This window comes from Panthera pardus, unplaced genomic scaffold, assembly GCF_024362965.1.
Source record: "Panthera pardus isolate Hobbes unplaced genomic scaffold, ASM2436296v1 HiC_scaffold_3, whole genome shotgun sequence".
NCBI classification, from domain to species: Eukaryota; Metazoa; Chordata; class Mammalia; order Carnivora; family Felidae; genus Panthera; species Panthera pardus.
Window position 1 is genome coordinate 25,374,844 of NW_026526876.1, and position 26,722 is coordinate 25,401,565.

At 39.7% G+C, this 26,722-nt stretch overlaps 1 protein-coding gene and 1 pseudogene across 14 annotated transcripts in view; one reads left to right on the forward strand and one right to left on the reverse strand.

Annotated features, from left to right (window-relative positions):
• The window catches only part of CEP112 (centrosomal protein 112), a 462,552-nt gene that overhangs the window by 288,778 nt on the left and 147,052 nt on the right, over positions 1-26,722 (reverse strand). For all 14 annotated transcript variants that reach the window (XR_008418577.1, XR_008418579.1, XM_053892300.1 and 11 more), the window contains one exon: positions 9,704-9,839. Coding sequence is in view for 12 of the 14 variants with exons in the window: in XM_053892300.1 (XP_053748275.1) it covers positions 9,704-9,839 (136 nt within the window). In the remaining 2 variants the exon portion in view is untranslated. The remainder of the gene's footprint in view (positions 1-9,703; positions 9,840-26,722) is intronic.
• On the forward strand, positions 23,625-23,725 carry LOC128774334 (U6 spliceosomal RNA; annotated as a pseudogene).

The following is a 26,722-nucleotide window of genomic DNA, read 5'->3' on the forward strand; positions in this document are numbered from 1 at the left end:
ACTTACTCCTCTTACAGTAAGCATTTAAAGATAAAAGGTAAAATTTCTTTTATTTGTTTTGCTGTTGTTTAGTTTTGCTTTTCAAAGCCAAAGACTTATACATATTCTCTGCATGTTGCCATTTGGAATTAATTACCACAGTAGGCTCTATGGAAACATTTAAATATAATTCTAGAATTTTACTTCTGCTGCTTAATCTCATTCAGACACAAAATTCCAAATGGTAAAAGGGTGGAGAGACTTCTCCATTATCATCAAAAAGTAACTGAGGGAAAATGCTTCTATTTATGTTGGATCTTTTACTATCTTAAAACTGGTCTAAAAAAACTTATTTAAAATTACATGAATCAGCATGACCCTTAACGGACAAGAGGACAAAGGTGTAAGTCACAGTAAATGGTTTGTATGATTCTTTCTTTCTCTGTCTGTTTGTTATCCATTGACACTTAAGGACACAAATATATCCAGATGGCATTCTTTCTTCCTTGTAACTTGAGAATTTTTTTCAGCCATTCAACGGCAATAATAGGACGATGAAATGAATTTGCAACCTCTAAGAATATAAGAAACTGCTAACCAGTTTCAATTGTACGAGGAGCCAGAGGCAACCTCACTAGTCAACAGCAATGTTTCAGAATTGTGCTTTCATGGCAAGCCAGTGGGTTCTCCGAAGTCCAAAGCTAACATCATGTAGCTGATGACTATAAAGAAAAAAGGAATAGAATTTAAAGCCAGATATTTAGCAGCAAATACCCTTTAATGGGGACATATTTTCAAGGAGAGAGAAATTATCTAGAAGTCAAGTGGCTAGCAGAAGCCCCAAGAGGAACGAGTTAGCCAACATCCATGCAATCATTTTACCAGACGAAAAAATGTCACTTTAGAATGACTGCCAGTACTTCTAAAAACTTAGCTGTCTTTTCAGTCATTTATTTGTTTCACAGAGAATGGGTAAATATAGAACACTATTGCTTTTAAAGATATGATTATGTACACACATATACAGAAAATTCTAGAACAGGAGTATGTTGTCACCATTAAAATGTGTATATTTTATACAACTAATTGCTGACAGCTAACACTTTAATGGGTTTCACTATGGAGTAAAAATTAGGTTATTGAAGCAATCTTAAATGAGATCAAAAGTTCTTCAAAGTGAAAGAAACAGTGTGAAGCAATTTTTTAAAAAACTTTCTCCTGTTCCATTTTCTCTCATGGGCCTCATTTTTGAAATAGCAATTCACTTTCAAAAACAAACTCAAAGCTTTTCTTTTTTTTAATTCAAATTCCCATTGTCTGCTATCTGCAGCAGTTTCCAAATGGAAAAAGATGCCCTGAGCTCTGCTGGCTTTTACACAAAAGATTTTAGTAAGAAGAGAAAAGAGCAGTTCAAAACAATAACAGAAAAGAAAGACTAGTGAAAATATAGACTATGGAACAATTGTGAAAACATGATGATTCTCCAAATAATGAATCTGCTGAATGATTTTTTTCGAATTTGAGCTAGATCAGATGCACACTTTTTAATCAACTGAAAATATGGAATAGAAGACTTCTAATTTACCATGTTTTGTCATATATATTTTATTTAGCATTTGGGTTTTTTAATGTTTATTTATTTACTTAGTTTGAGAGAAAGAGAGACAGAGAGACAGAGAGAGAGAGAGAGAGAGAGAGAGAGAGAGAGAGAGAGAACTCAGGCAGGGGAGGGGCACAGAGAGGGAGAGAGAGAATCCCAAGCAGTCTCTCAGCTGGTAACACAGAGCCTGAAGCAGGGCTCGATCTCACAAACTGTGAGATCATGACCTGAGCTGAGATCAAGAGTTAGACACTTAACCAACAGGGCCACTCTGGTGCCCCTTTACTTGGCATTTGTTGAAATTTGCCATGTAAGAATTATATGATTTGTGAACGAGCCTAGCTCTTCACATTCTGTTACAAATGTTGTTGTTACTATACTCACACCAAAGGTGCTTTCTCTAGTTCAGAAACTCAACTGCACCTGGCAAAGCTATATATGATGGAAACCACTGAAGAATATTTCTTCCACAGAAGACAATCAAAAGAATTTCCTGTTCATCGGTTGCCATCACTGTTATTTTTCAAGGAGCCTAAACTGAGCACCAATGGGCAAATCAGACCTGGTGAGGACTACTCACAAAGACAGGACACGGGACTAGGATATGTGGAGGAAGAAAAGAATCTCAGGGGCATGACCCCAGTAGGGTCCTTCATGGGATCATTTAACCAGTCCACAGAGATGGATGTGATACCTAGAAGACAGAAACACATTAACTCAACATCCAGAAGTGGGAGAGTCAAATGCGTCTGGCAGGACTGGTGAAGTAAAACAGCAGACAGACCATGAACCAGGCACATAACAGAACAGTCAGACATATGAGGGAAGAACAATTAAGGGTGGTTCCAGAATCAGTTCCATGAATACTATCGTCCATCCCTGGCTTTCCTTATTTTATGGCAGTCTTACATTGTGGCTAGATAGGGTTCTTTTTTTTTTTTTAATGGTTGTTTTGTTGTTGTTTTTTTAATCATTTATTTATTTTGAGAGAAAGAGCATGAGTAGGGGAGGGGAAGAGAGAGCAGGAGAGAGAGAATCCCAAGCAGGCTCCATGCTGTCAGCACAGAGCCTGACACAGGGCTTCGATCCCTCCATCTCACGAGCCATGAGATCACAACCGGAGCCGAAATCAAGAGTTGGACACTTAACCAAATGAGCTAACCAGGCGCCCCCGTTGCTAGGCAGGGTTCTTAATTTAATGGTTCCCGAGATGACTTTGTCTCCAGGGCTTTCAGTTCTGCCACAAAACTCTGAGACTTCTTTTTCATCTTAAAAAATATATGTATCAATTTGAAAACATTCTCATTACTCTGGATTAAATTGTTTTCTTAATTTCATTTGCAGATGTTTCATTGCTAGTGTATAGAAGTATGGCTAAATTTTGTATATTGACCTCATATCCTGAAAATTTATTTAAATCATTTATTAGATCTTGTCTTTTTTTAATGGATTTTGACCATACGGAATGATTGTGTCATCATATTTCCTTTCCAACTTTTATTCTTTCTTTCCCTTTTCTTTCTTTCTCTCTCTCTCTTTTTCCTTCCGTTTCCTTACCTCCCCTTCCCTTCCCTTTCCTTTCCTTTTTCTTTCCCCTTTGTGTGCTGGCTAGAATCTCCAATACAATGTCGAATGGAAGTGGCAAAAGCAGGCATGGTTTCCTTGTTCTTAGGAGGAAAAGCATTAAGCCTTCCAACACGAAGTATACAAGTCATAGAGTTTTCATAAATGACCTTTATTAGGTTAAGTACGTTTGCTTCTGGTCTTAATTTGCCAAGTATTTTTTTAAAATCATGAATGATATTGAACAAACTTTTTCAAATGCTTTTTCTGCCTCTACTGAGATGATCATGTTGTTTTCTCCTTTATTAACATGTGGCATGACACCAATTAATTTTCAAATGCTAACACCACCTGGGATTCCTGGAATAAATCCCACTTGGTTGTGATGTATAATCATTTTTATATGTTTCTAGATTCCATTTACTAAAATAGCATTAAAGATTTTTGTGTCTGTATTCATGACAGATTTATTTTGTAGTTTCCTTACAGTGTCTTTGGCTTTGATATTAGAGTAATCCTGGCTTTATAGAATGAACTGGAAAGTGTGCCTTCCTCCTCAATTTTCTGAAAGTGTTCAAAGAACTCAAAATTATTTTTTCCTTAATATTTGATGGAAATCACCAGTGAAGCCACCTGGTGGTCCTGGGCTTTTCTTTGTGAAAAGATTTTTAATTGTAAATTAAATATCTTTATTATTGCACAATTCAGATTTTCTATCTCTTCTTGAGACAGTTTTAGTAATTTGGGTCTTTGGGTCTTTCTATGAATTTGTCCATTTCACCTGAGTTTTGTAATTTGTTGGCGTAAGTTTATAAAATACCACCTTGTAGTTCTTTCATTTTCTATAGGATCAGTAATGGTGTCCTCTCCTCTTTTATTCCCAACCTTGCTAATTGGCTTCTTCTCACTTTTTTTCCCATTAGCCATGCTAAAGATTTGTCAGTTTCGTTGATCTTTTCAAAAAACCAACTTTCGGCATCATGAATTTTCTCCCTCCCCCCTTTTTTTTTTTTGCTTTCTACTTCTTTGTTTTCTGCAAAAATATAAAGGTATTTTCTATTGCCTTTCTTCTGCTTGCTCAGGTAGAAGCTTTTCTTTTTCTGGTTTCTTTCTTCTTCTTTTTTTTTTTTTTTAACATTATTTGTTTTATTTTGAGAGAGAGAGCATGTGTGAGCAGGGGAGGAGCAGAGAGAGAGGAGAGAGAGGATCCCAAGCAGGCTCCGCACTGTCAGCACAGAGCCCCATGCAGGGCTTGATCTCAAGAACTGCGATATCATAACCTGAGCTGAAATCGAGAGTCAGACACAACCAACTGAGCCATTCAGGTGCCCCCTCTTTTTCTGGTTTCTTAAGATGAAGTTTAGGCTACTGATTTGAGAACTTTCTTTTGGGGTATAGACGTTTAAAGCTATAAACTTTTCTCTAAGTACTGCTTTAGCTGCATTCCATAAATTTTGATATGCCCATGTTTTTGTTTTAACTCAGTTCAAAATATTTCCTCATTTTCCTTGTAATATCTTCGTTGACCCATGAGTTGTTTATGTTACTTAATCTCGAAATATGTGGGGACTTCCCAGATTTCTTATTGTTGTTTATTTCTAATTTATTATCATTGAACACATTTTGCATGACTTTAATCCTTTTAAATTTATTGAGAATTGTTTTGTGTCCAAGCATATGGTCTACCCTGGGGAATGTCCCACGAGTGCCTGCATGGAGTGATTACTGGGTGGAGTGATTTAAATACCACCCAAATCTCAGACTCCCTCCTGACTGGCACAATCAAAACAGACCCAAAGCAGCAGAGCAAAGGCTTTGGAACTTCACTGAAACTGAAACCCGCCCACAGAAGAAGAGACAGGACTTTTGCTCTGAAACAAACTAGGTTGGTAATCTGCTAAAACGAGAACCTCAAGATCATCTGGGAAATCCCAACCTTACTCAGAGAGTATACTAATAAAAACTTGACGAGCATCTTGAGACTCATCCATGTTGTCGTAAGCATCAGTAATTCATTCCTTTATATTGCTGAGGAGTATTCGGTTGTATATACTGCATGTTGATTGTTCTTTCAACTTCGGAGGAACGTTTGGGCTGTTCAAGTTAGAGGCTTTTGTGAATAAAACCGCTATCAACATTTGTGTGCAAGACTTTGGATATGTCTTCATTTCTCTTGGTTAAGCACATAGAATGGAATGAGTGATAGATGGTCACTGAATGTTTAACGTTTTAAGAAATTGGCACTTTTCGCATAGGCAGTATGTGACAGCTCCATCTGATAGCATCTTCACCAACATTCAGCATTATCAACCAATCTTTATAGTTTTTTTTTTAAATGTTTATTTATTTTTGAGAGAGAGAGAGAGAGAGAGAGAGAGAGACAGTGTGAGCCAGGGAAGGGCAGAGAGAGAGGGAGACACAGAATCCGAAGCAGGCTCCAGGCTCCGAGCTGTTAGCACAGGGCCCGATGTGGGGCTCGAACCCATGAACCAAGAGATCATGACCTGAGCCGAAGTCAGACGCTTAACCGACTGAGCCACCCAGGCGCCCCTGCAATCTTTATAATTTTAACCATTCTAATGAGCATGTATAGTGGCATTTCATTTGATTTTAATTTCCCTGATGAATAATGACCTATTGAACATCTTTTCATGGGCTGATTAGTCATTTGTATATCTTCTTCTGTGAGGTGTCCAAAATTTTGCCTATTTTTAACTGGGTTGTTTGTCTTCTAATTACTGAGCTGTAAGATTTCTTTTATACTCTAGATACAAGTTCTTGGAAATATTTGTAAATCTTTTCTCCCATTCTCTGGCTTGTCTTACTTCCTTTTGTTGTTTTTTAATGGTGTCTTTCAAAGAGCAAAAGTTTTTAATTTTGGTGAAGTGGAATGTAGCAACTTTAATTGCGATTAATTTCTGATTTTATTGCATTGTGGTAAAAAAAATATGTGCTGTCATATCAAGTTTTAGAAACATACTGAGTGTCTCTTTATGGTCTACTAAGTTTTATAACTGTTCCAAGGGAGTAGGACTTTAACAGGTCATTTTTAAAGGGTAGAAAGTAGAAATATAGGTATTGTATAAACTGTTATTTAGACCTCCTATTTATTTTGTTTTCACCCCCTGATCTTAGATGGAAAAAACTATATGAAAGCACCCCAATGCTATTTAATTCTCCATGCATTCCTAACATTTTTTCATATTTAAATACTCTTGCCTTTAGCATGCAAAAATATATCCATTCGTCTAGTTTATTAACTTTATTATGATAGTATTATATTCTTACTTTTCTTCTGAATACAAGTGATATATTTTCATAATCTAATTTTTGTGTAAACTAGTTGTATCTTTTATAAACAGCATACACATGGATTTAAGTCAACTAGTCAATATCTTATTTTACTAAAAAAATTAACCTATTAATATTTATTATGACAGTTACATACTCTGTCTCATTTTGGACATCTCGTTCTGTTTCTACTTCTGTTCCTTTGGCAACATCTCCTCTCAAGTTTTGCCTTTATCTCCTTGAGATTTTTATGAAAGTGTAATCCTTGTTGATTTGATTTATGCCTAAGCTTATACATTCCAAAACTATTTTAATCTGCATTTCTCTGATTTTAAGATCTTTTGAGTCTCCCCTTTCCATGGCCAAGAATTTTAGCATACTAAATTGTTTTTAGGTTGTTATTAAATTTGTATTGGCCACTTTATATACCTTCTTTTTCAAAACTCAATAAACATGAGCATTCTTTCTTACAATCAGAGTTGTAACAATTAGTTAAACTTGTTTTTATTTTGCTGGATTCCATTGTTCCCTACTCATCCTTAAATATGATGGTTTCCCCATGTGTGCAATGTCTTTGGCTTCATCTGTGGATTGGTTGATCTGTTCACATAATTTTTTCCAGAAAAGAAACAAGCAGTATACATTTTATGAGCTCTTACTAAGAATATGTTTTTCTGTTGATTTTGCAAGTGAAAAACTCTTTGGTTATGTATAAAACTGGGTCACAACCTTCCTCCTTCAAAACTCTGAAACATTATCCATTATTTTTCTAATTTCTTTGCCAGTGTCATCCTGTCTAGAAACTTGAGGGATTTTCATTTTTATTTTTGAGGTGCATTTTTTTTCCAGAATGTATCCAGGTTTCATTGCATTAATTTTACTTAATATGTGTGGCCTCTTTCTTAGAGATCATGTCTTCTTATACAAAGATACTACTTTTCCGATTTTTTTTCAGAATTCCACCATAGATCATTTTCAGAAGTATGCTTTTATTCTGTAACTGCTGAATACAAATGTCTTTTTCCTGTTCTACAGAATGCTTTCACAAGTTCCATGCTGTTTGCTTGTTTTTTCTCCTTCTTACCCATGAGTACCGTGAGCTGCTAATATTACATCATCAGCTCCAAGTGGAAGAGTGAGCCAAAGGTACCTGTCATGGTCTCATGACAGCCTTCCTCAGAACTTGCACTGTCAGTCTCAGCAATTTCAAATGCCTCATTTTTAGCCTTCTCGACTCTATACTTAAACCTTCTTGCCAGGGGCCCCCTCCTTCAGCATTTTCTGTATTCCTTAAGTGTCAAGCTGATCAGAGAATTTCCTCTGTAGCTCCATTGCATACTTGGACCAAATACACATTCTAGGGACTGGGCCCTGTTCCTAGCAGGGAGCTGGAAGATGGACATCCAAGCAGCAGGGTCTGGTCTCCACCTTCTGGCACAATTACTCTGCAGGAATCCAGCTTCTGCCCTAGGCAGTGAGTGGAAAAATGGAAGAATGGGATCTCAGAGCCCCATTCTCAAAACCCAGATTCACACAACTCAATAGGGGTGGAAATCCGAATCAAGAAAATAACAACAAGAAAGCACAGTTCCAAACTAGTCAACAGTACAGGGCTCATAGAGATCCTTCCATAGGGATGTTTCCACCACCCCATATGTGCTTGGGGCTCCTGAGGAAGTTAACTCCCACTGAAAAGGAGATCACAAACACGACTGCAACATTTTTTAGAATGAAGAAAACCTGAAGAAAATAAACCAAATACCCTTGGATAGAGGAGCTGATAAATGAAATGTGCAATATTCATAGGATAAAATACATTCAGTGTTAAAAGGACTGCACTAAATCAACATGGACAGGGCAGGGATACGTAAAATTAAATATAAAAGAGCAGCCTTGCACCAAGTGGAAAATAAACTCCAAGCAGCCAGTTAAAAAAAAAACAAAAAAACACAAACAATAAAATATAAAAGAGCAAATAAGGCATACATGAAATCTGTAGTATTTACCTAACTTTTAAAAAGTAGATGCACAAAAATTTTTAGATGCATGTAATATGTATAGACGTAACATATACATGTAAGATACATGAACATTATATATGCACATAAAAATATAAAAGAGACTGAAATAATACACACTAAATTAATGACAGTGGTTTTCTCAGAAGTGGAAAGGAGGGAGTAATGTGACTAGATATGAATAACAAAGCAAATGAAACTTCATCTGTAGGGTTGCAGTTTAAATAAACACCGTGTTAACAATGGTTGATTCTTCATGAGGGGCACCTAGGGGTTTGCTCCCTGTTTCCTTTTCAAATTTTTTATTTTCTCTCAAAACTAAAAAGCGTTCCACTTCACCTGTGCACGCACTGGAGACGGCCTCTGTCCTGAAATGTCAGTTGCAAACAACTTGCTATAAGTGACAAATACAACACCACTTACGGAACACGGACGAGCACAGACACGGTGAACCTGAGCCCCTGCACCACTGGTGGGTCACGGGGTTTTACCTGTAGGCGGATCCACGAGACACACTCTTGCCATTGCCACATTTGTAGCGACGACTTTAACTTCATGTACTTATTTTGAGAGAAACAGAGTGAGCGGGGGAGGGGCAGGGAGAGAGGGAGAGAGAGAAGCAGGCTCTGTACTATCCGCACAGAGCTCCATGCAGGGCTTGAACTCGCGAACCGTGAGATTGTGACCTGAGCCGAGACTGAGAGTCAGAGGCTTGACCAACTGAGCCACCCAGGTGCCCCTATAGCTACGCCTTTAAATGACTGTTGTGGTTTTGCTTGAAGGAGAATCAAGGACTCCTGAAGGAGGAAGCTGGGCCCATCTCCTTGTCTGCAGAGCTCCAGGTGGGGTCCACCCTCCTCCTTCTACACACTGCCACCAAGGTTTGCTGGTCAGCGGCCACCCGGTGGCCCGGGGAGCACGGAGAGGCACGCCAGAGCTACATGCTGTGGTTTCCTCCCGTCACACGCTCTGCAGGGAGCCGGGGGGGCCTGCCGGCCAAGCCCTCCCCGCCAGGGCCCTCCTTCTTGGCTGCGAGGGACCACCTCTTCTTTCCAGGCTCCGGGGGGAGGTGGGTGTCCTCCTCTGCCAGGGCTACTGTCCCTTTTTCATTCTGAACCTGTGACCCAAGAGTATGGCTAATTTTGATAAAACTTTGGTTAGAAGTAAATATGTCTCTGTCATATAAAGATCAGAATGTACCTTCCTACTGAGACAGTGACTTTCAAAAAAGATGCCACAGCGGCCTCCTCACCTGCTCTTTCATTTCGGCGTAGACTTTCTCTGAGTTCAGTTCGACCTGCCGCTTAAACTCTTCCAGGGCAGCGTCTGCCTGCTGGGCCTGCGACCTCTGAACTTCAGTCACACGAGTCAGCTGCTCCTCTTTCTCCCTAGAAAAGTCCAGAAAAGCTTCAGAGTTGAAATGTAAAATAAAAGAACAAGGCTTGAGTGAAAGGGCAGTATTTCACCCTCTCTAAAATAACATTCAGATTGCAAGTTTTTGATCCAAATTCTATAAAACTTCCCTTTCAAAAGTTGACAATAAAATACTTTGTCTCCAGAAAAAGAGACAGAGTGTTCTGATGACTACTCTCAAAGATTTCTCTCAAACTGCTTCCAAAGATTTCCTTAAAAACAAAACCCGTTTAAAACCACTTATCTCCATCAACTGATGGATGGATAAACAAGAACAAGATGTTCAAGGTATACAATGGAATATCATTCAGCCTTAAAAAACACTGAAGTTCTGGGGCACCTGGGTGGCTCAGTCGGTTAAGTGTCCGACTTCGGCACAGGTCATGATCTCACGGTGCATGGGTTCGAGCCCCGCGTCGGGCTGGGTGCTCATAGCTCAGAGCCCAGAGTCTGCTTTGGATTCTGTGTCTCCCTCTCTCTCCACCCCTTCCCCCACTCACACTCTGGTTCTCTCTCTTTCTCTCAGAAATAAATAAACATTTAAAAAATTAAAAAAAACAAACAAACAAACACACTGAGGTTCTGACACATGCTACATGGAGGAACCTTGAACACGGGAAGCCAGGGACAAGAGGCGACATATTGTACGATTCCATTTATATGAAATACCCAGAATAGCTAAGTGCTTACAGACAGGAAGTAGATTAGAGGTGGCCAGCAGCTGGGGGGGGGGGCGGGGAGTGGGCAGGGGGAACGAAGAGTGACTGCTAATGGATATAGGGTGTGTCTTTTCTGGTGATGAAAACGTCCCGGAATTAGATACTGGCGATGGTTGCACCTCCTTAGGAATATACTGAACTCTGCTGAGATTTGCACTTTACAAGGATGAATTTTATAGTATGTGAGTTATATCTCAATTTAAAAAAAGCCACATACCATTAGAGATATCTCTAATATGCATGCGTAGCAGTTCATCTGTGGGGTGACGGGTGCAACACAGCCACTTGGTGGCCTGAGATTGTGCCACCGCCCTGCAGGACACGTGCCTACTGATCACCATCTCACCTCTTTACGTCTTGAACTCAAGTTCTATGGTCACAGGGGCTCAAAACACAAGAGAAATCTCTGCAGAGTCACACAGGGAAAAAAAATAAAGGCTTTCGGTTATAAATGCATGAAAGTTCATGATGGCTAATACGGAGTTCTGACTCGCGCTGGGCCCGGTGCAAAATATTTTTACATCTCTTCTCTCCTTTATTCTCAAAGCAAACATGTATCAAAGTATTATTATACCCTTAGTTTTAGAGAACAGGAAACTGAGGCTTAGGGAGTAGTTCTGAGATACCACATGTAGTAACGGATCGAGCCAGGCCTGGTCCCGGCCGTCTGACCCTGAGCTCATGCTGCAGGCTACTATTCTGCTTTTCTGATTTTCCAGGTGCCATACTTTAGGGTCTGGATGTGTCCCCTTAAAGGGAAATGAATGCTCTTCTAAACGAGGTTCCAGAGAGATCCCATGACACCTTCATCAGGTGAGGACGCAGGGAGAGGACGCCAGCCACGAACCAAGAAAAGGGCCCTCATCAGGACACCACCATCCTGGTGCCTTGGTCTTGAATTTCCCAACCTCCAGAACTGGGAGAAATAAACTTCTGTTGCTTATAAACTATCCAGTCGGTGATACTCTGTTACAGCGGCCTGAGCAGACTGGGACATCACAAATAAGATCAACTTGGTTCATCTTCCCTAAATGCGAAAGTTTACACACGTATAAACATCATCTCCTTAACTGCAACGCCAAAGAATGCTGTGGGGGGTGGGGGCGCCTGGGTGGCGCAGTCGGTTAAGCATCCGACTTCAGCCAGGTCACGATCTCGCGGTCCGTGAGTTCGAGCCCCGCGTCAGGCTCTGGGCTGATGGCTCGGAGCCTGGAGCCTGTTTCCGATTCTGTGTCTCCCTCTCTCTCTCTGCCCCTCCCCCGTTCATGCTCTGTCTCTCTCTGTCCCAAAAATAAAAAAAAAAAAAAAAAAAAAACGTTGAAAAAAAAAAAAAGAATGCTGTGGGGGGTGGGGGGGGGGTGGAGTGATTTAATTCACACAAATCCAATTGTGTTTTGTTTATTTATTTATTTTGAGAGAGCGAGAGAGAGAGCACGAGCAGGGCGCAGGACAGAGAGAGAGGGAGAGAGAAAAATCCCACGTGGGCTCCCCACTGTCAGTGCAGATCCCGACACGGGACTTGATCCCACAACTTGTGAGATCGTGACCTGAGCCCAAATCAAGAGTCGGATGCTTAACCCCCACAAATCAAATTTTAGGAAAGCATCATGACGGGGCGGGGAGGAGCGCGGAATCCAAACAATGATGCTACTGTCTTTTAAGACGTGGACAAACAGTAATTTGACTTTTTTTGACCTACTCAGATCTGAGCTTGAAAACCCCTCTAAGACACAGCAACTTTCAGGCTTTCCAATAAGAGCACACACGTGACACATGTGGTATAAAATATCAAAATGCCAAACTTCCTCCACAAATACTGAAAACTTTCTCAGAGCTTTAACGCAAAAATACTGAGAAGCGTCCCCCAGTTTCCGCTTCAGCAGGATCCTCCTGTCCCTTTGTAAAACAAAAAAATGTGGCAATGCGTATTTAGTTTCGAGTCCCCCTCCCCCCACCCCAGTTTGGATAGTCTCTGCACACAAGCTGGAAGAAGATATTCCACATCCACCTTCCCCGAATTTTTCATTATATACGACGTGCGTCTACCTCTTCATACCCACCACACAGCCTTCTACCTGAAGAAGACCAAATCCACACACACACACACACACACACCCCGCCCCCGTGCTAAACAAGGCAGCTTTTCCACCGAAACCCCTTTCCACACGTCTGTTTCACAGGTGGAGCCACTATTTTAATGCCCTCAGGGTTTAACACTCGGCCCCAAGGTGTGTGAGGCCCCGCATGAGAGCAAAGCCATTGGAGGTGGTGCTGCGTGCCAGATGTAGCTCCTGGTCACTGCGTTTTACGGCGACGTGGCACAGGTTTCTGGAACTTTTTAAAAAGCTTTCCTTTCAGCGGTTTGCTTGAGGTGACTATTCAACAGGAACCGGAGTATCTTGCTGTCCTCCATTTTTCTTACACGTTGTTAAAATGAAACGACTGTAATGTTAACCGGTTGCCAACTTCGAAGGCCTAAATGTTTTGTTTCTTTGCCACTTAATGTTAGTATTAGCTCCTAGACAACAGTGATTAATAACCGGATATTAATACTGAAGACTGATTCAGGAGACATCACCGCACAGAAGACTGAGCACTCTGACGGCAGGAGAGAATTTTAGTTTGGTCTGGTGTGTTTTCATCCTTCTTATAGTACCCTGCCCAAGAAGGAGGAAGACTTGACTAGGGTTTCCCTGATACGAACATTGACTATTTTGTTTAAAAATTCAAATATCTGAACACTAACGCAACATATGAGAACAACCCAAAGTCATACAAAGTATATCGGGTACCATGTCCTAGCCCTAGGTTGGCAAATGCGATGGATATTTGCCATAAACATTTTGTCACAGATGTTCAGTGGACATTTTCTCTGGTGCGACAGACCCAGATGACTGAAGGGGGCTGCCCAGGAGGCTCTGTTAAAAGGATTTTGAGACCAGGCTCAGAGGCAAAGGCCACCGTGGTCGATGAATACTGTCCCCTTGTAGGTGTTTGGGGTTAGACGGCACAAGAGCTACTTCTGCACTATCCAGGGACCACAGTGATTAGTGTATCCTGTGTTACTCTTTCATTTTTAAGCCTCCGAAAAGAACTTGAAAAGGCTACTTCCTATCAGGATTACAATTTTTCAAAGGTTCACTTTGCTTGGTCACGTAACAGTCAGTTACGTGCTCCATAAACACGAAAGAAAGTACATTGGACACTATTTGAAAACTTTACAAATTCATTGCTCATATAATCTAAAAATTATGTACCATTACTTAGCCAAAAGAAAAGTTTTGCTAACACCTGTTATAAAACATACGACCAGTGGCTGAATGTTGAAAGTCAGCTGTTTTACACTTTTTGCCCAAATATCCACAGGAGCCATTTAGTTAATGTAAACACTTTCAATTTAATAGGGCAAATATTTTCTCTATCATTTCATTCTTACCTACCAAGTTTAGCCATTTACTTTGTAACTAGCTTACAGCCACATAAATCAAAGTCATAAACTTTACCTATAATCAGGTATATATCACAGACCATATTTAAAATACTGTTAGGGGCACCTGGGTGGCTCAGTCGGTTAAGCCTCCGACTTCAGCCGAGGTCATGATCTCACGATTCGTGAGTTCAAGCCCCGCGTCAGGCTCTGTGCGGACGGCTCAGAGCCTGGAGCCTGCTTCGGATTCTGTGTCTCCCTCTCTCTCTCTCTGCCCCTCCCCTGCTTACGCTGTCTCTCTCTGTCTCTCAAAAATAAATAAATGTAAAAAAAAAAAAAAAAAAATTAAAAAAAAATAAATAAATGTTAAAAAAAATTTTGAATACTGTCAGAATAAAGCCTTGTGCAGTAAGGCACATCTTACCTTATAATTTCTATCCTGATCTACAAATAGAAAACATTGTCATATATTAAATAACAGGTATGGGGAAGTGAAGAAATCTTCCATCTAGCTTCTGGTCCCACCACACCTGTTAATAGTAAGCTAAATATCAAAGAAGACCTCACTCAGTGTAAATCACGACAAATACATCGAGCTCCACTAATATCTAGGAAGCTTCTCTCTTAATACAAATAAAATATCTGTCTTGATTTACGTAAAGAGATGATATTCATTTTAACGAAGGATCCACATTTGAAAAAGAGAAACGTCTGCTCCTCACTGAGAACAGTTTTCCCTTTTACCAATGGTTCCAAATTGTGTCCTGTAAGAAGCAAAAAAAAAAAAAAAAAAAAAATGACTTTGAAGATTATTTTTTCCAGTGCAACTAGTTGTGGGGCCGAGTATAAACGCATCACTCAAATGCCTTAAAGCAGGGCCTCCTTGAAGATAAAAAGGTGGGAAGAAAAATTTGCTTTTTAGTTCTGATTTATTTATAAAATGCAGTAAATTTTCCTCATCGGAGAATATAAAGCATGAAGAAAAAAGAAGCTGCATTCTTATACAACCACAAGCCAGCTCAGATGAAAGGATGTTCTGAAGTACATGATTATTCCAAAAAGGCAATAAAATGTAGGAGACTAATAGACTACAATTTGGTATTTCTTGAGCTTTACAAGCTAACATTTATATGTGCAGGCCAACCTTAATTTGAAAATCTTCCCTTTGCACATTTCTTCACCAGCACTTTTGATAATGATGGCAGTGATCCAACATATATTTATAAGGCTTCACATTACAGGATACTTCATTTGCTGCCAGCGTGGCATCTCCACTGGAAACTCCAAGAAAAAAACAAAACAAAACAAAAAAAAACTTCAAACAAGTCTGAAAAACAGCTAGAAGAGTCTCCATTCCCTTTCCAGCTGGGCTGAAAAACAAGACTTTCAAGCAGCTATAGCCTCTACGTTCGTGGCTGCTGATTGGTGCTTAAAGGGAATAGAGTGAGTCAGTCAAAGACACGAAGATACAACTCCCGACTTAAAAGGCACTAAAAATAATACCTTTCACCAAGCATGATAAATGAAGGAAATTCTTTGGCCTCTTTTTCACACAGCTGCTAAGACTAGTGGCCTCTGCTAAATTCTTGTAAACAAAGAAAAAAAAAAAGGTAAATACTGTGAATATCTACACATTTGTTACTTCAAGAATCAGAAAGAAATGTAGAGTAAAATGGAAATTAGTATTCTCTCCATATTGGAAAGATGACAAGACTCCTCCATTGATCTACGGATGCAACACAATCCCTGTCAAAACCCCAGGTGACATTTGGCAGAAATTGACAAGCGGACCCTAAAATTCATATGGGATGCAAGGTACCCAGAAGGCAAAACAATCTTGAAAAAGAAGAACGCTGGAGAATTCACAAAACTTATTACAAGCTGGGTTAATCAAAATCGTGTGCTACTGGCATAAGGATACACATATAAATCAATGGAACAGGATTAAGATCCCAGAAATAAACCCTTAACATCGATGATCAGTAGACTTTCAGCAAGGGTGCCAAGACAAGTCATTGGAGAAATGGCAGTCTTTACAACAAATGACACTGGGACAACAGGATATTCATATGCAAAAGAATAAAGTTAAGATTCCTTCTTTACACAATACACAAAAATTAACTCAAGATAAACCACAGACCTCAATACAAGAGCTAAAAAATAGGAAAGTCTTAGAAGAAAACAGGAGTAAATTTCTGTGACTTTGAGCTAAGCAAAGCTTTCTTAGAAGTAACCAAAGGCATAAACAAGAAAATAAAATATAAACAGATTCAGCAAATTTAAAAAACTCTTGTGCTGCAAGGAATGTCATCAGACGTGAAAGGAAAATCCACAGAATAGGATAAAATACTTGCAAATCATATATCTGAAAAGAGACCTGTATTAAGAATACATAAAGAACTCTTACAGATCCATAATTAAAAAATAAAGAACACACTTTTTAATAACATTAAAAAATAAAGCACCTTTATCATTAGGTTCTTTATTAGAAAATATTTTTATTAAAAAACAAAGAACCTAAAAATAGGGAATGAATCGGAATAGATGTTTCTCCAAAGAGGATGTACAATTGGCCATAAGCACATGAAACGACACTCACTAGAATCGGTCATCCAAAAAATGCACTTCAAAATCACAATGAGATACCTTTACACAACGTCTAGTTTGGCTTATAAATCACAAGACAGATTGTAGCAAGTATTGGTGCTTTTGTTTTGTTCTGTTTTGCATTCACCCTGCGTGGCCTTTGTGTAGCTTCTTGAATCAATATAATTATGTCTTTCATGAACCTGGAAAATTTTGGCTATGACGTATTAAAACATTTTTGCCTCTTTGCGCTCTTCCCTCCACTTTTGTGACTCAAATATACTTTATACATTGTCCTTGTCTTCCAAGTCCCTGCAGCTCATTTTTTTTTTTTTTTTGGGGGGGGGGGGTTATGTTTTTCTCTCTGGCCTCAGATTGGCTAATTTCTATTAATTTGCACATTCACCAAATCTTCTTGTTCTCCATTCTGTTGTTATATTCAGCCCACATTTTAAATTTCAAATGTTGTATTTTTCACTGTTTTTCACTCCCAAGATTTCCTACTTTCTCACTCATTGCTACCAATTTTTCTTATTGCCCTGAGCACAACTATAATAGCTACTTTAAATTTTTTATCTGATAACCCGGGCGTCTAATTCATCCTGAGGTCGTCTCCATTGATCATTTTCTCTTGAGAATAAACAGGTCATGTTACCTGTTTCTTCAGACGTCGAGTATTTTGGGCTTGTGTCTTTACGAATGAGACACTGTAGAGAGTGTGGATTCTGCTACTTTCCTCTGAATGGTATTAATGGTTAATTTTAATTGCCAGTTTTTAGCAGGCAGTTCACTTGGTTGGATACAAACTATAAATTCTGTCTCCTCTGCAGAAGACAAAAGTTCATATATAAAAGTTCGGCTCTTTCAGTTTTACCTAAGCTGTTTAGAATCTTCTCCAACCATGCATGTTTCAGAGATCAGCCAGAAATATGGATGGACCAAGATCACACAAAGAATTTGGGGCCCTTCCCTGCTCGCTCACTTTATTTCCTGGGTGTCCCTCCATCTGAGTTTGTCACTGGCTGCCCTGATCTTTCACCTGGTTCTCTAAGCACTAAGACCACAGTTATCGGGGCGCCTGGGTGGCTCAGTCGGTTGGGCGTCCGACTTCGGCTCAGGTCATGATCTCACAGTCCGTGGGTTCGAGCCCCGTGTTGGGCTCTGTGCCAACAGCTCAGAGCCTGGAGCCTGCTTTGGATTCTGGGTCTCCCTCTCTCTCTGCCCCTCCCCCGCTCGTGCTCTGTCCCTCTCTATCAAAAAATGAATAAACGTTTAAAAAAAATTTCTTTTAAAGACCACAGTTATCGACCCAAATTCTAGCCGTCCCACGTGGCACCAAATGTGGGAAAATGAATGCTATAAAGACGTGAAATTCCCTTTCTTTCTTCCAAGTATGTCCTCCTTTCTACTACCTCTTCATATTGATCTGTTCTCCAAGGCCATCCGGTAGTTGTATTTTATACTTTGTTCACAGCTTATATTTGTGGGAGAATTGGTCTGATAGGAGCTTACTTGCCATAATATAAAGTGGAACCTCCCTTCTTTGTTGTTTTGACTGGTAGGTTACCACTTATTCCGTAGGGGTTCAAATGCCAAGTTTTTGGACAGAATTGCTATTTCTTTTGTCCTTGTCAGCACTTTTTATATACTGCCACTGTAGCATTTTATATACACTATTACAGTTGTTAATTTATACATTTGTCTTTTCTAGGATAATGAAATCTCACTGAGGCTCGGGGAATGGACGATGTGGGGACACAGCTGTCTTCTTCATATTTATGTTAGATACCTTGAGCATGCCATATGCATAGAATAATTCAATATTTGTTTCATAAGCCTACATTATATCATCTAGATAGAACCAGAGCAAACCATGGAACATAAAAAATTCCTCAACCTCAGCACTACTGACACACGTGGTCAGATAATTCTTTGTTGTAAGGACCTGTCCTATGCCTTGGGATACATTGAGCAGCATCCCTGGCCTCTACTCACTGGGTCCCAGTGACAATGTCCCCCGCCCCCCAATTCTGACGACCCAAAAATGTCTACAGACGTGCCAGGTAGGCCCTGGAGGGGCAAAACCATGCCTGGTTGAGAGCCACTTGTTCTTTATCAAATTTCATGGAGTGAAAGAAGCCTTAGGTTTCATTTGCTTTCTGGGTGTCTGATTTTCAGACAAGGTTTTGGTCATTGGTAACGGAGAATGACCCGAAAAAGCAATTACCATCCAACTTCTTTGAGAATCCAATGCCATGCATTGCTTATAAATGACTATAATGACTCCACCACCAGGAATTTGCTTGTTCTTACAGTGTGTGTCTTATAGGTGTTTTTGACCTGGAGAGAGAAGACCCAGATAACCCTAAATTGATGATGATGATGATGATGGTGGTGGTGATATGCTTATATTAATAGCTCCTTGCAGTTTAAGAGTTTGGGCACATATCTTCCCAACTAGATATAGGTTTCTAATGGAAAATGTTAAAGAGAAAGTAAAACTATTAAGGGGCCAAACTGATAATTACAGTTAATTAAGACAGTATACTCTGCAGGCTAATTGTACTTAACATGTATAGATCTTTCAGTGTCGAGGAAGGAATATTTTGTGATTATCGAGTTGGAATGAAAGACACCACAATTTGTTTCTTTGGTTCATCAAATGACCTTTGAAAGGCAGCAGAGGAAGAGTAAATTCAGATATGAAAGGAAGAGAAGTAGTTATGTCTTAAAAAGACAAACTACAGAAGGCAAACTGAATGCTATCCAAAATATCAACTGGAAGAATAGTTCATACGTGAATGAGAGACTCATGGTAGCTAAAAAGTTCTTGTTGCACAGAATGAAAGGGCGACTGGTGAGACTCTCAGCATTAAGGACGTGATGTAGGGCAGATAGAGGTAATTCAGTAATGAAGTCCATGGAGCTACATATGAAAGTAGCTTGGTGTATTAGTTTCGTGCAGCTGCTGTAACAAATTACTAAACACTGAGTAGTTTAAAACAACAGGAATTCATTCTCTCTCAGTTCTGGAGGCCAAAAGTCTAAAGGCAAGGAGTCAGCGGAGCTATACTCCCTCTGGAGGCTCTAGGGGAGAATCCATTCCTTAGCACTTGCAGCTTCTGGAGACTGCTGGCATTCCTTGGCTTGTGACGGTGTCTCTCTCTGATCTATCTTCACATCACCTTCTCCTCGGTGTCCCTTCTCCACTGTTTCTCTTTATTTATAAAGATACTCATGACTGTTTTTAGGACCCACCTGGATAATCTCACCTCAAGATATTTAACTCAGGTACATCAGCAGAGATCCTCTTTTCAAATAAGAACATTCACAAGTTCTGAGGATTAGGATACGGACATACCTTTTGGGGGAGATCACCGATCAGCCCACTACACGTGGGTTGATAAGGTACAGTCTACTTTCTGTTTGGGGGCTCTGATGCTTAGCTCTACATCAAACTTCTGTTCAGCTCTGGCACACAGAAGGCTTCACTTCAAATACACTATATCCAAGAGCCCACTTAAATTGACATCATCAAGACAGTGACATAAATCATCCCCACCTTCAGTGCCCCTCACCAAAAGACCAACTAGCAACTATCCATAGACAAGATATCATTGTGAGAATGATATCACACCAAGGGTGTGAATGAAGCACCCACATTGGACCACAGAGACTGGGAAGGATTACATTAGAAAGGTAAGAGGAGTGTCTACACTCTGCATTGTCACCTACCCACCTCAGGCCAGCACGACACTACACCAACAGGGCCACCCTAGTTTCTCCAGTGGAAAACGGGGAGTTCATGATGGACACCCAGGTCCTCCAGTACTGCAGGATGCTTCCCAGAAATCATACTATAGTAATCAAAGCAGTATGATACTGCCATTTAAAAAAACAAAAAAACAAAAACAAAACAAACCCCAAAACCAACCAACAAACAAAAAACAGACCAGTAGAACAGAATTAAAAGCCCAGAAACAAATCCATGCATGTACAGCCAACTAGTATTTGACAAGAAAGCCAAGACTACTCAATGGGGAAATGATAGTCTCTTCAATATAGGGTATTGGGAAAACTGGATATTCACATGCAAAAGAATGAAATTGGGCCTCTATCTCACCCCACTCACAAAAAGTAACTCAAAATGGATTAAAGACTTAAATGTTAGGCCTGAACCTATAAAACTCCTAGAAGGAAACAGGATATAATCTTGACATTGGATTTAGCAATGACTTCATGAATATGACACCAAAAACATAAGCAACAAAAGCAAAAAGAAACAAGTTAGACTAAATCAAACGGAAAAGCTACCGCACAGCAAAATCAATGGTCAAGAAAATGAAGGCAATCTACACAATGGGAGAAAACATGGCAAATCACATATCTGATAAGATAAGGGTTAATATCCAAAATATATAACTCAACAGAAAAAAAGCAAATAATCCAATAAAAAATGGGCAGAGAAGCAAAATAGACAATTTTCCAAAGAAGATATTCAAATGGTCAATAGATACTCAAAGGTGCTCAACATCATTAATCATCAGGGAGACGCAAATTAAAACCACAATGAGATATTACTTCAAACCTGTTAGAATGGCTATCATCTAACAGAGATAACAAGAATTGGTGAGGATGTGGGAAAAAGGGAATACACACACACACACACACACACACACACACACACACACACAGTGGAATATTATTCAGCCATAAAAAAGAAAGAAATGCTGCCAGTTGCAAAAACATGGATGGACCCTGAAGGCACTGTCTGTGCTAAGTGAAATAAGTCAGACAGAAAAAGACACATACTGTATAATCGCACTTGTTTATGAAATCTAAAACACCCAAACTCAGAAACAGAGAGCAGATTGGTGGCTTCCAGTGGAGTGGTGGGGGGGGAGTAGAGAAAATGGGTGAAGGTGTTCAAAGAGTACAAACTTCCAGTTATAAGATAAATAATATACAGTAATTAATTTATAGTATGTATATTACATACTGTAATTCTGGGGATGTAATATACAGTATAGTTAGCCATATTGTACTATATGTGTGTTTGAAAATTGCTGAGAGAGTAAATAGCAAGAAACTGTCATCTCAAAAAAAAATTTTAATTATGTGAGGTGCTACCTGTGTTAACTAACTTTATTGTGGGAATTGGATTGCAGTAAATACATATAACGAATCATTACGTTGTACACCTTATCAGCTTCACCATATTATATGTCAATTATATCTCAATAAAGCTGGTGATTTATTTATATCTCAATAAATGAGCCCATTTAAGAGGTAACATCACACCATTATGCTTTGACTATGATGCATCCACATCTTATGATGGCTGGGAAAATTAGACTCCTTGTTCCTACCTTTCATCAATTAGCTCTATGAGGTATGGATGGAAAATTACGGGGGATATGTTTTTAGAGGGAGTTGAAAGTCATTTCTCCTATCAGTGATACCAACTCTAGTATCCAACAGAGTAGATCAACTGATTAAGTCTGAAACGGTACTGAGGTGGTAGGCTGAATAATGGTTCCTCAAAGATATTCATATTTTAATCCCTGGAACCGTAGATATGCTACCTTATATAGCAAAAGAGACTTTGAGATGTGACTAAGTTAAATATCTGAGATGGGGCGATCATCCCAGATTACCTAGTTAGGCCTCAAATGTAATCACAAGGTCTTTGTAAGAGGGAAGCAAGAAGGTCAAAGGACAAACAAGACAATATGAGAGAGGAAGCAATGGAGAAAAGACAATATGACTCAGGGTCACAAACCAAAGAATGAAGACAGCCTCCAGAAGATAGAAAAACCAAGAACAGAGTCTTCCCTGAAACCTCCCTGCAAAACCAGACCTGATGACACCTGGATCTTAGGCCCTAAGTCTCCTTTTGGACTTCCGATCTCCCAAACCATAAAATAATAAATTTGAATTGTTTTAAGACGCCATGTTTGTGGTATAGCAGCAATAGAAAACAATAACAACAAACAAAACTAGTATATATTCAAAATTTAGAGCGTATCAAGGGCTGTCTGGGAACTTAATATGTAATATTTATAATTGCCTTAATGCTATATGGGTAAACAAATAAGTTGGGAATACAACAAATTTTAAAAGTTAAATCAGGCAAAGAAAAAATCCATAGGCTAAATTTTGTTTCAGTCTTTAAGCATTTAAAGTTTTCATTTTTGTTCTTACTTGACTCCTTCTAGGTAATGTCACCAGGTTTAAAAAATGATCAAAAGGGATGCCTGGGTGGCTCAGTCAGTTAAGTGTCCAACTTGGGCTCAGGTCATGATCTCATGGTTCATGAGTTTGAGCCCCGCATTGGGCTCTGTGCTGACAGCCTGGAGCCTGCTTCAGATTCTGTGTCTCCCTCTCTCTCTACCCCTCCCTCGCTCATGCTCGCTCTCTCTCTCAAAAATAAACATTAAAGAAAATAATAAAAAAATTAAAAATCACCAAAAAAAGCCAAATTATTTCTTCCCAAAGGGCATATTTACACCTAATAGTGGCAAATCTAGATGAGATAGGACCCAGGGTAAAACTGCCCAAAGACTATTCAATTAGTTCCAGATATTCTCCTTCACCAAGATGCATCCCCCCAAATATGCAAATTCTGAGTGCGGTCAAGTGCAAAGAATCAGCACGGTTCTGAATTAAAATTTCTGGAGCTCAACAAATGACTGCTAAGACTTGCAAAGAAAGAAGTGACCAAAGAAAGTGTTAGTTTCTTGAAGGCAAGTTCATAAGACCACAAACAGGCAAAGAAAAGGAGCATGCGATGGCTAATGAGGAATGAGCGGCTGTGGAAAACCCCAGGGCACCCTAGCGATTTTGAAATACTGAAGGAGAATGCCAATTCACAGCTAAGGTGACTTCTTATGGAAAAGCTTTAAGGCCCCATAAGGAAATGTCGCTGCCAAGCATTTCTGCACTGCTCACAGCAAAGACATACATCACGGGTTTGAAACACAGTGTGGGTGTGCGTGGTGCGAATTCAATTCAACTACACAGGGACAGCGCTCGCTTCAGCAACACATATACCGAAGTGGGAACGATACAGAGAAGGTTAGCGTGGCCCCAGCACAAGGATGACACATAAAATACACAAAGTGCTTTCCCGAGTCACAGAGATAATCATATAACCACTGAAGCCTGAAAAACAAACATAAATACATCTTTCATAATATAGTGGAAGATAAAAAGAATATTTTTTGAGTTTATTTATTTTGAGAGGGACAGACAGAACGCGTATGCATGTATGTGTGAGCAGGGGAGGGGCACAGAAAGAGAGAGACAAAGAGAGAGACAGAGAGAGAGAGAGAGAGAGAGAGAGAGAGAGAGAGAGAGAATCCCAAGCAGGCTCCACACCCAACATGGAACCCAACACAGGGCTCGATCTCACAACCATGAGATCATGACCTGAGCTTAAATCAACAGTTGGAGGCTTAACCAACTGAGCCACCCATGTGCCCCTACAAAGAGTATTTCCAAGAAAAACAAAATTATGTCTAAAATGGCCATAGCAAACCTGAGAAGATTTTTTCCATTCTTTTTCCTCCTAAAAGAACATCATATTTTGAGTTTACAACAAGTTCATCCAAACTTTTCTTAACTCATTCTTCAAAAATTGCCTAAGACCTACGTGTTTACCATTAACTTATACTAAGGAACAAAGCTATATAAGAACCCTGTCTTTTAAAAAAAAATTTTTTTAATGTTTATTTTTGAGAGAGAGAGCACGAGACAGAGCGTGAGCGGGGGACAGGCAGAGAGAGAGGGAGACACAGAATCCGAAGCAGGCTCCAGGCTGAGCTGTCAGCACAGAGCCCAATGCGGGGCTCGAACCACGAACTGTGAGATCATGACCTGAGCCGAAGTCGGACACTTAACCGACTGAGCACCCAAGCGCCCCACGAACCCTGTCATTTTAAGAAGACTCCATTAAGTAAAGGGAAAAAATAAAGATAAATACTAAATATTATAACAGATATTTGAACATAGGGTCTTGAGAAACAGAAGGAGAGGCTTCAGGGAGATTTCGTTCCACGCCAGTTAATGGAAGAGATGGGACTGTAAGACCGATCTCTACTGCCGGAATCTCCATCCTACTCTGGTGAATCAGAACAACCTTCTTAGAAGCCCCTTAGGGGTAAGTGGGCTTATGTGCAGCAACGGTAAAGGTAGAACGAAGAAAGTCAGCAGTTCTCAGCATAATCCTGCCTCAAATAGGATGGCATTGAGATGACCACAGGCAAACACACAACGAGGCTCCGTGCAACCAGGATACTCCAGTGCTAAACCAGCTAGGGATGCTTCTCTTGGTACAAGTAGAAATGCTCCAAAGGGGTTTGGTAACAGTATAAAGAAGTGCTATGAAACTCTCTTCTAACAAGACTCTTTTACGGTCAATGCTTCCCCAGAAGTCTGTGACCCCGGGGCCAGGCTCCAGTCCTGAAGAACCATGATTGGTTTTGAAGCATGTTACGAATAAGAATGAGGAATCTCTTCAACTATCCAAAAATCTCTTAAAAACATGCATTTCGGCTATGAGGTCTACAAATTCCTTGACATCAACAGGATGTGAGTCATGATTCTAAAGAATTGATCCTGGCATCAACCTCCTAGCCTGTATTTTCAGTAACTTAGTCATGTTCTAAGAACTGAGGCAAGAGTCCTGGCAGCAAATTCTGAGATCTACTAGGTCACATACTGCAAAAAACCTAGAAGTATAAAAATGGATCCTCTCTCAGGGCACCTGGGTGGCTCAGTCAGTTAAGCGGCTGACTTCAGCCGTGAGTTCGAGCCCCGCATCGGGCTCTGTGCTGACAGCTCAGAGCCTGGAGCCTGTTTCAGATTCTGTGCCTCCCCTCTCTGACCCTCCCACGTTCATGCTCTGTCTCTCTCTGTCTCAAAAATAAATAAAGGTTAAAAAAAAATTTAAAAAAAAAAATGGATCCTCTCTTGGAGAAACCACAATCTGATTAAGGGGGAAAAATGCAAGAAAAAGAATCATATAGTAGTGTAATATTATATATATTGTGTGACAAATTCTAAGTCTATAGGAATATGACAAATGGAAAGAGTCAGAGAGAGTCTGTATAAGAAAACCAATCTCGGGGCGCCTGGGTGGCTCAGTCAGCTCTCTTGGATGCTCACTCTCTCCCTTTCTCTGTCCCTCCCCTATTTGCGCGCTCTCTCTCTCTCTCTCTCTCTCTCTCTCAAATAAATAAACTTTAAAAAAAAAAAAAGAGGGGTGCCTGGTGGCTCAGTCAGCTAAGCGTCCAACTTTGGTTCAGGTCATGATCTCGCTGCTCATGGGTTCAAGCCCCCCATCAGGCTCTGTGCTGACAGCTCAGAGCCTGGACCCTGCTTCGGAATCTCGGTCTCCTTCTGTCTCTGCCCCTCCCTCACTCATGCTGTCTCTCTCTCTCTCCCTCTCAAAAATAAACACTAAAAAAAAAAAATAAATAATAAAAAAATAAAAAAAAAAATCTCAGGAGATCAGAAGATTTGTCTATAAAGTATAAAATTAAGCAATATAGGTAAATGTAATGAAATGTTTAAGCAGTTTAAAGTTTTATATAATAATTATGTGCTAAACTAACTTCTTCCTATAATATAGGCCTATAAATAAATTAAAAGAACTCTACTGCAGCAACTCCAGTTGCTAATAGAAAAGCAACTGGAATATTTATGGTAAAATACAGAAAACCCTGAGAAAGTTATCCTTAAAGATAAAACAGCTACAGTGTATAATGAAGAAAAATTCCTTTAAAATCTTTAAACTCTTTTAAGCTTCAAAAAATCTCAAATCTAATGTTTGTTTTTATGTTTCTTATATTTAAGAAACTACTGATTAAAAGTTCCATATATAAATTATACATCATACAAGCAAAGTTACACATACACACACACACACCAACCCAGCTTACTTTACAGGCAGGAGTATATCAGTAAATAATAAGGAAAGGCACATTCATCCTATAAAATGACAAAGCCTAAATATATTGAAATAAGTACAGGACCACTTCTTGTAACTAGGGAGAGGAAGAAGGCAATGTGAAGTCATTCAAGCAGAATAATAAGTAAACCAAAGCCAGATCAAAGGAATACA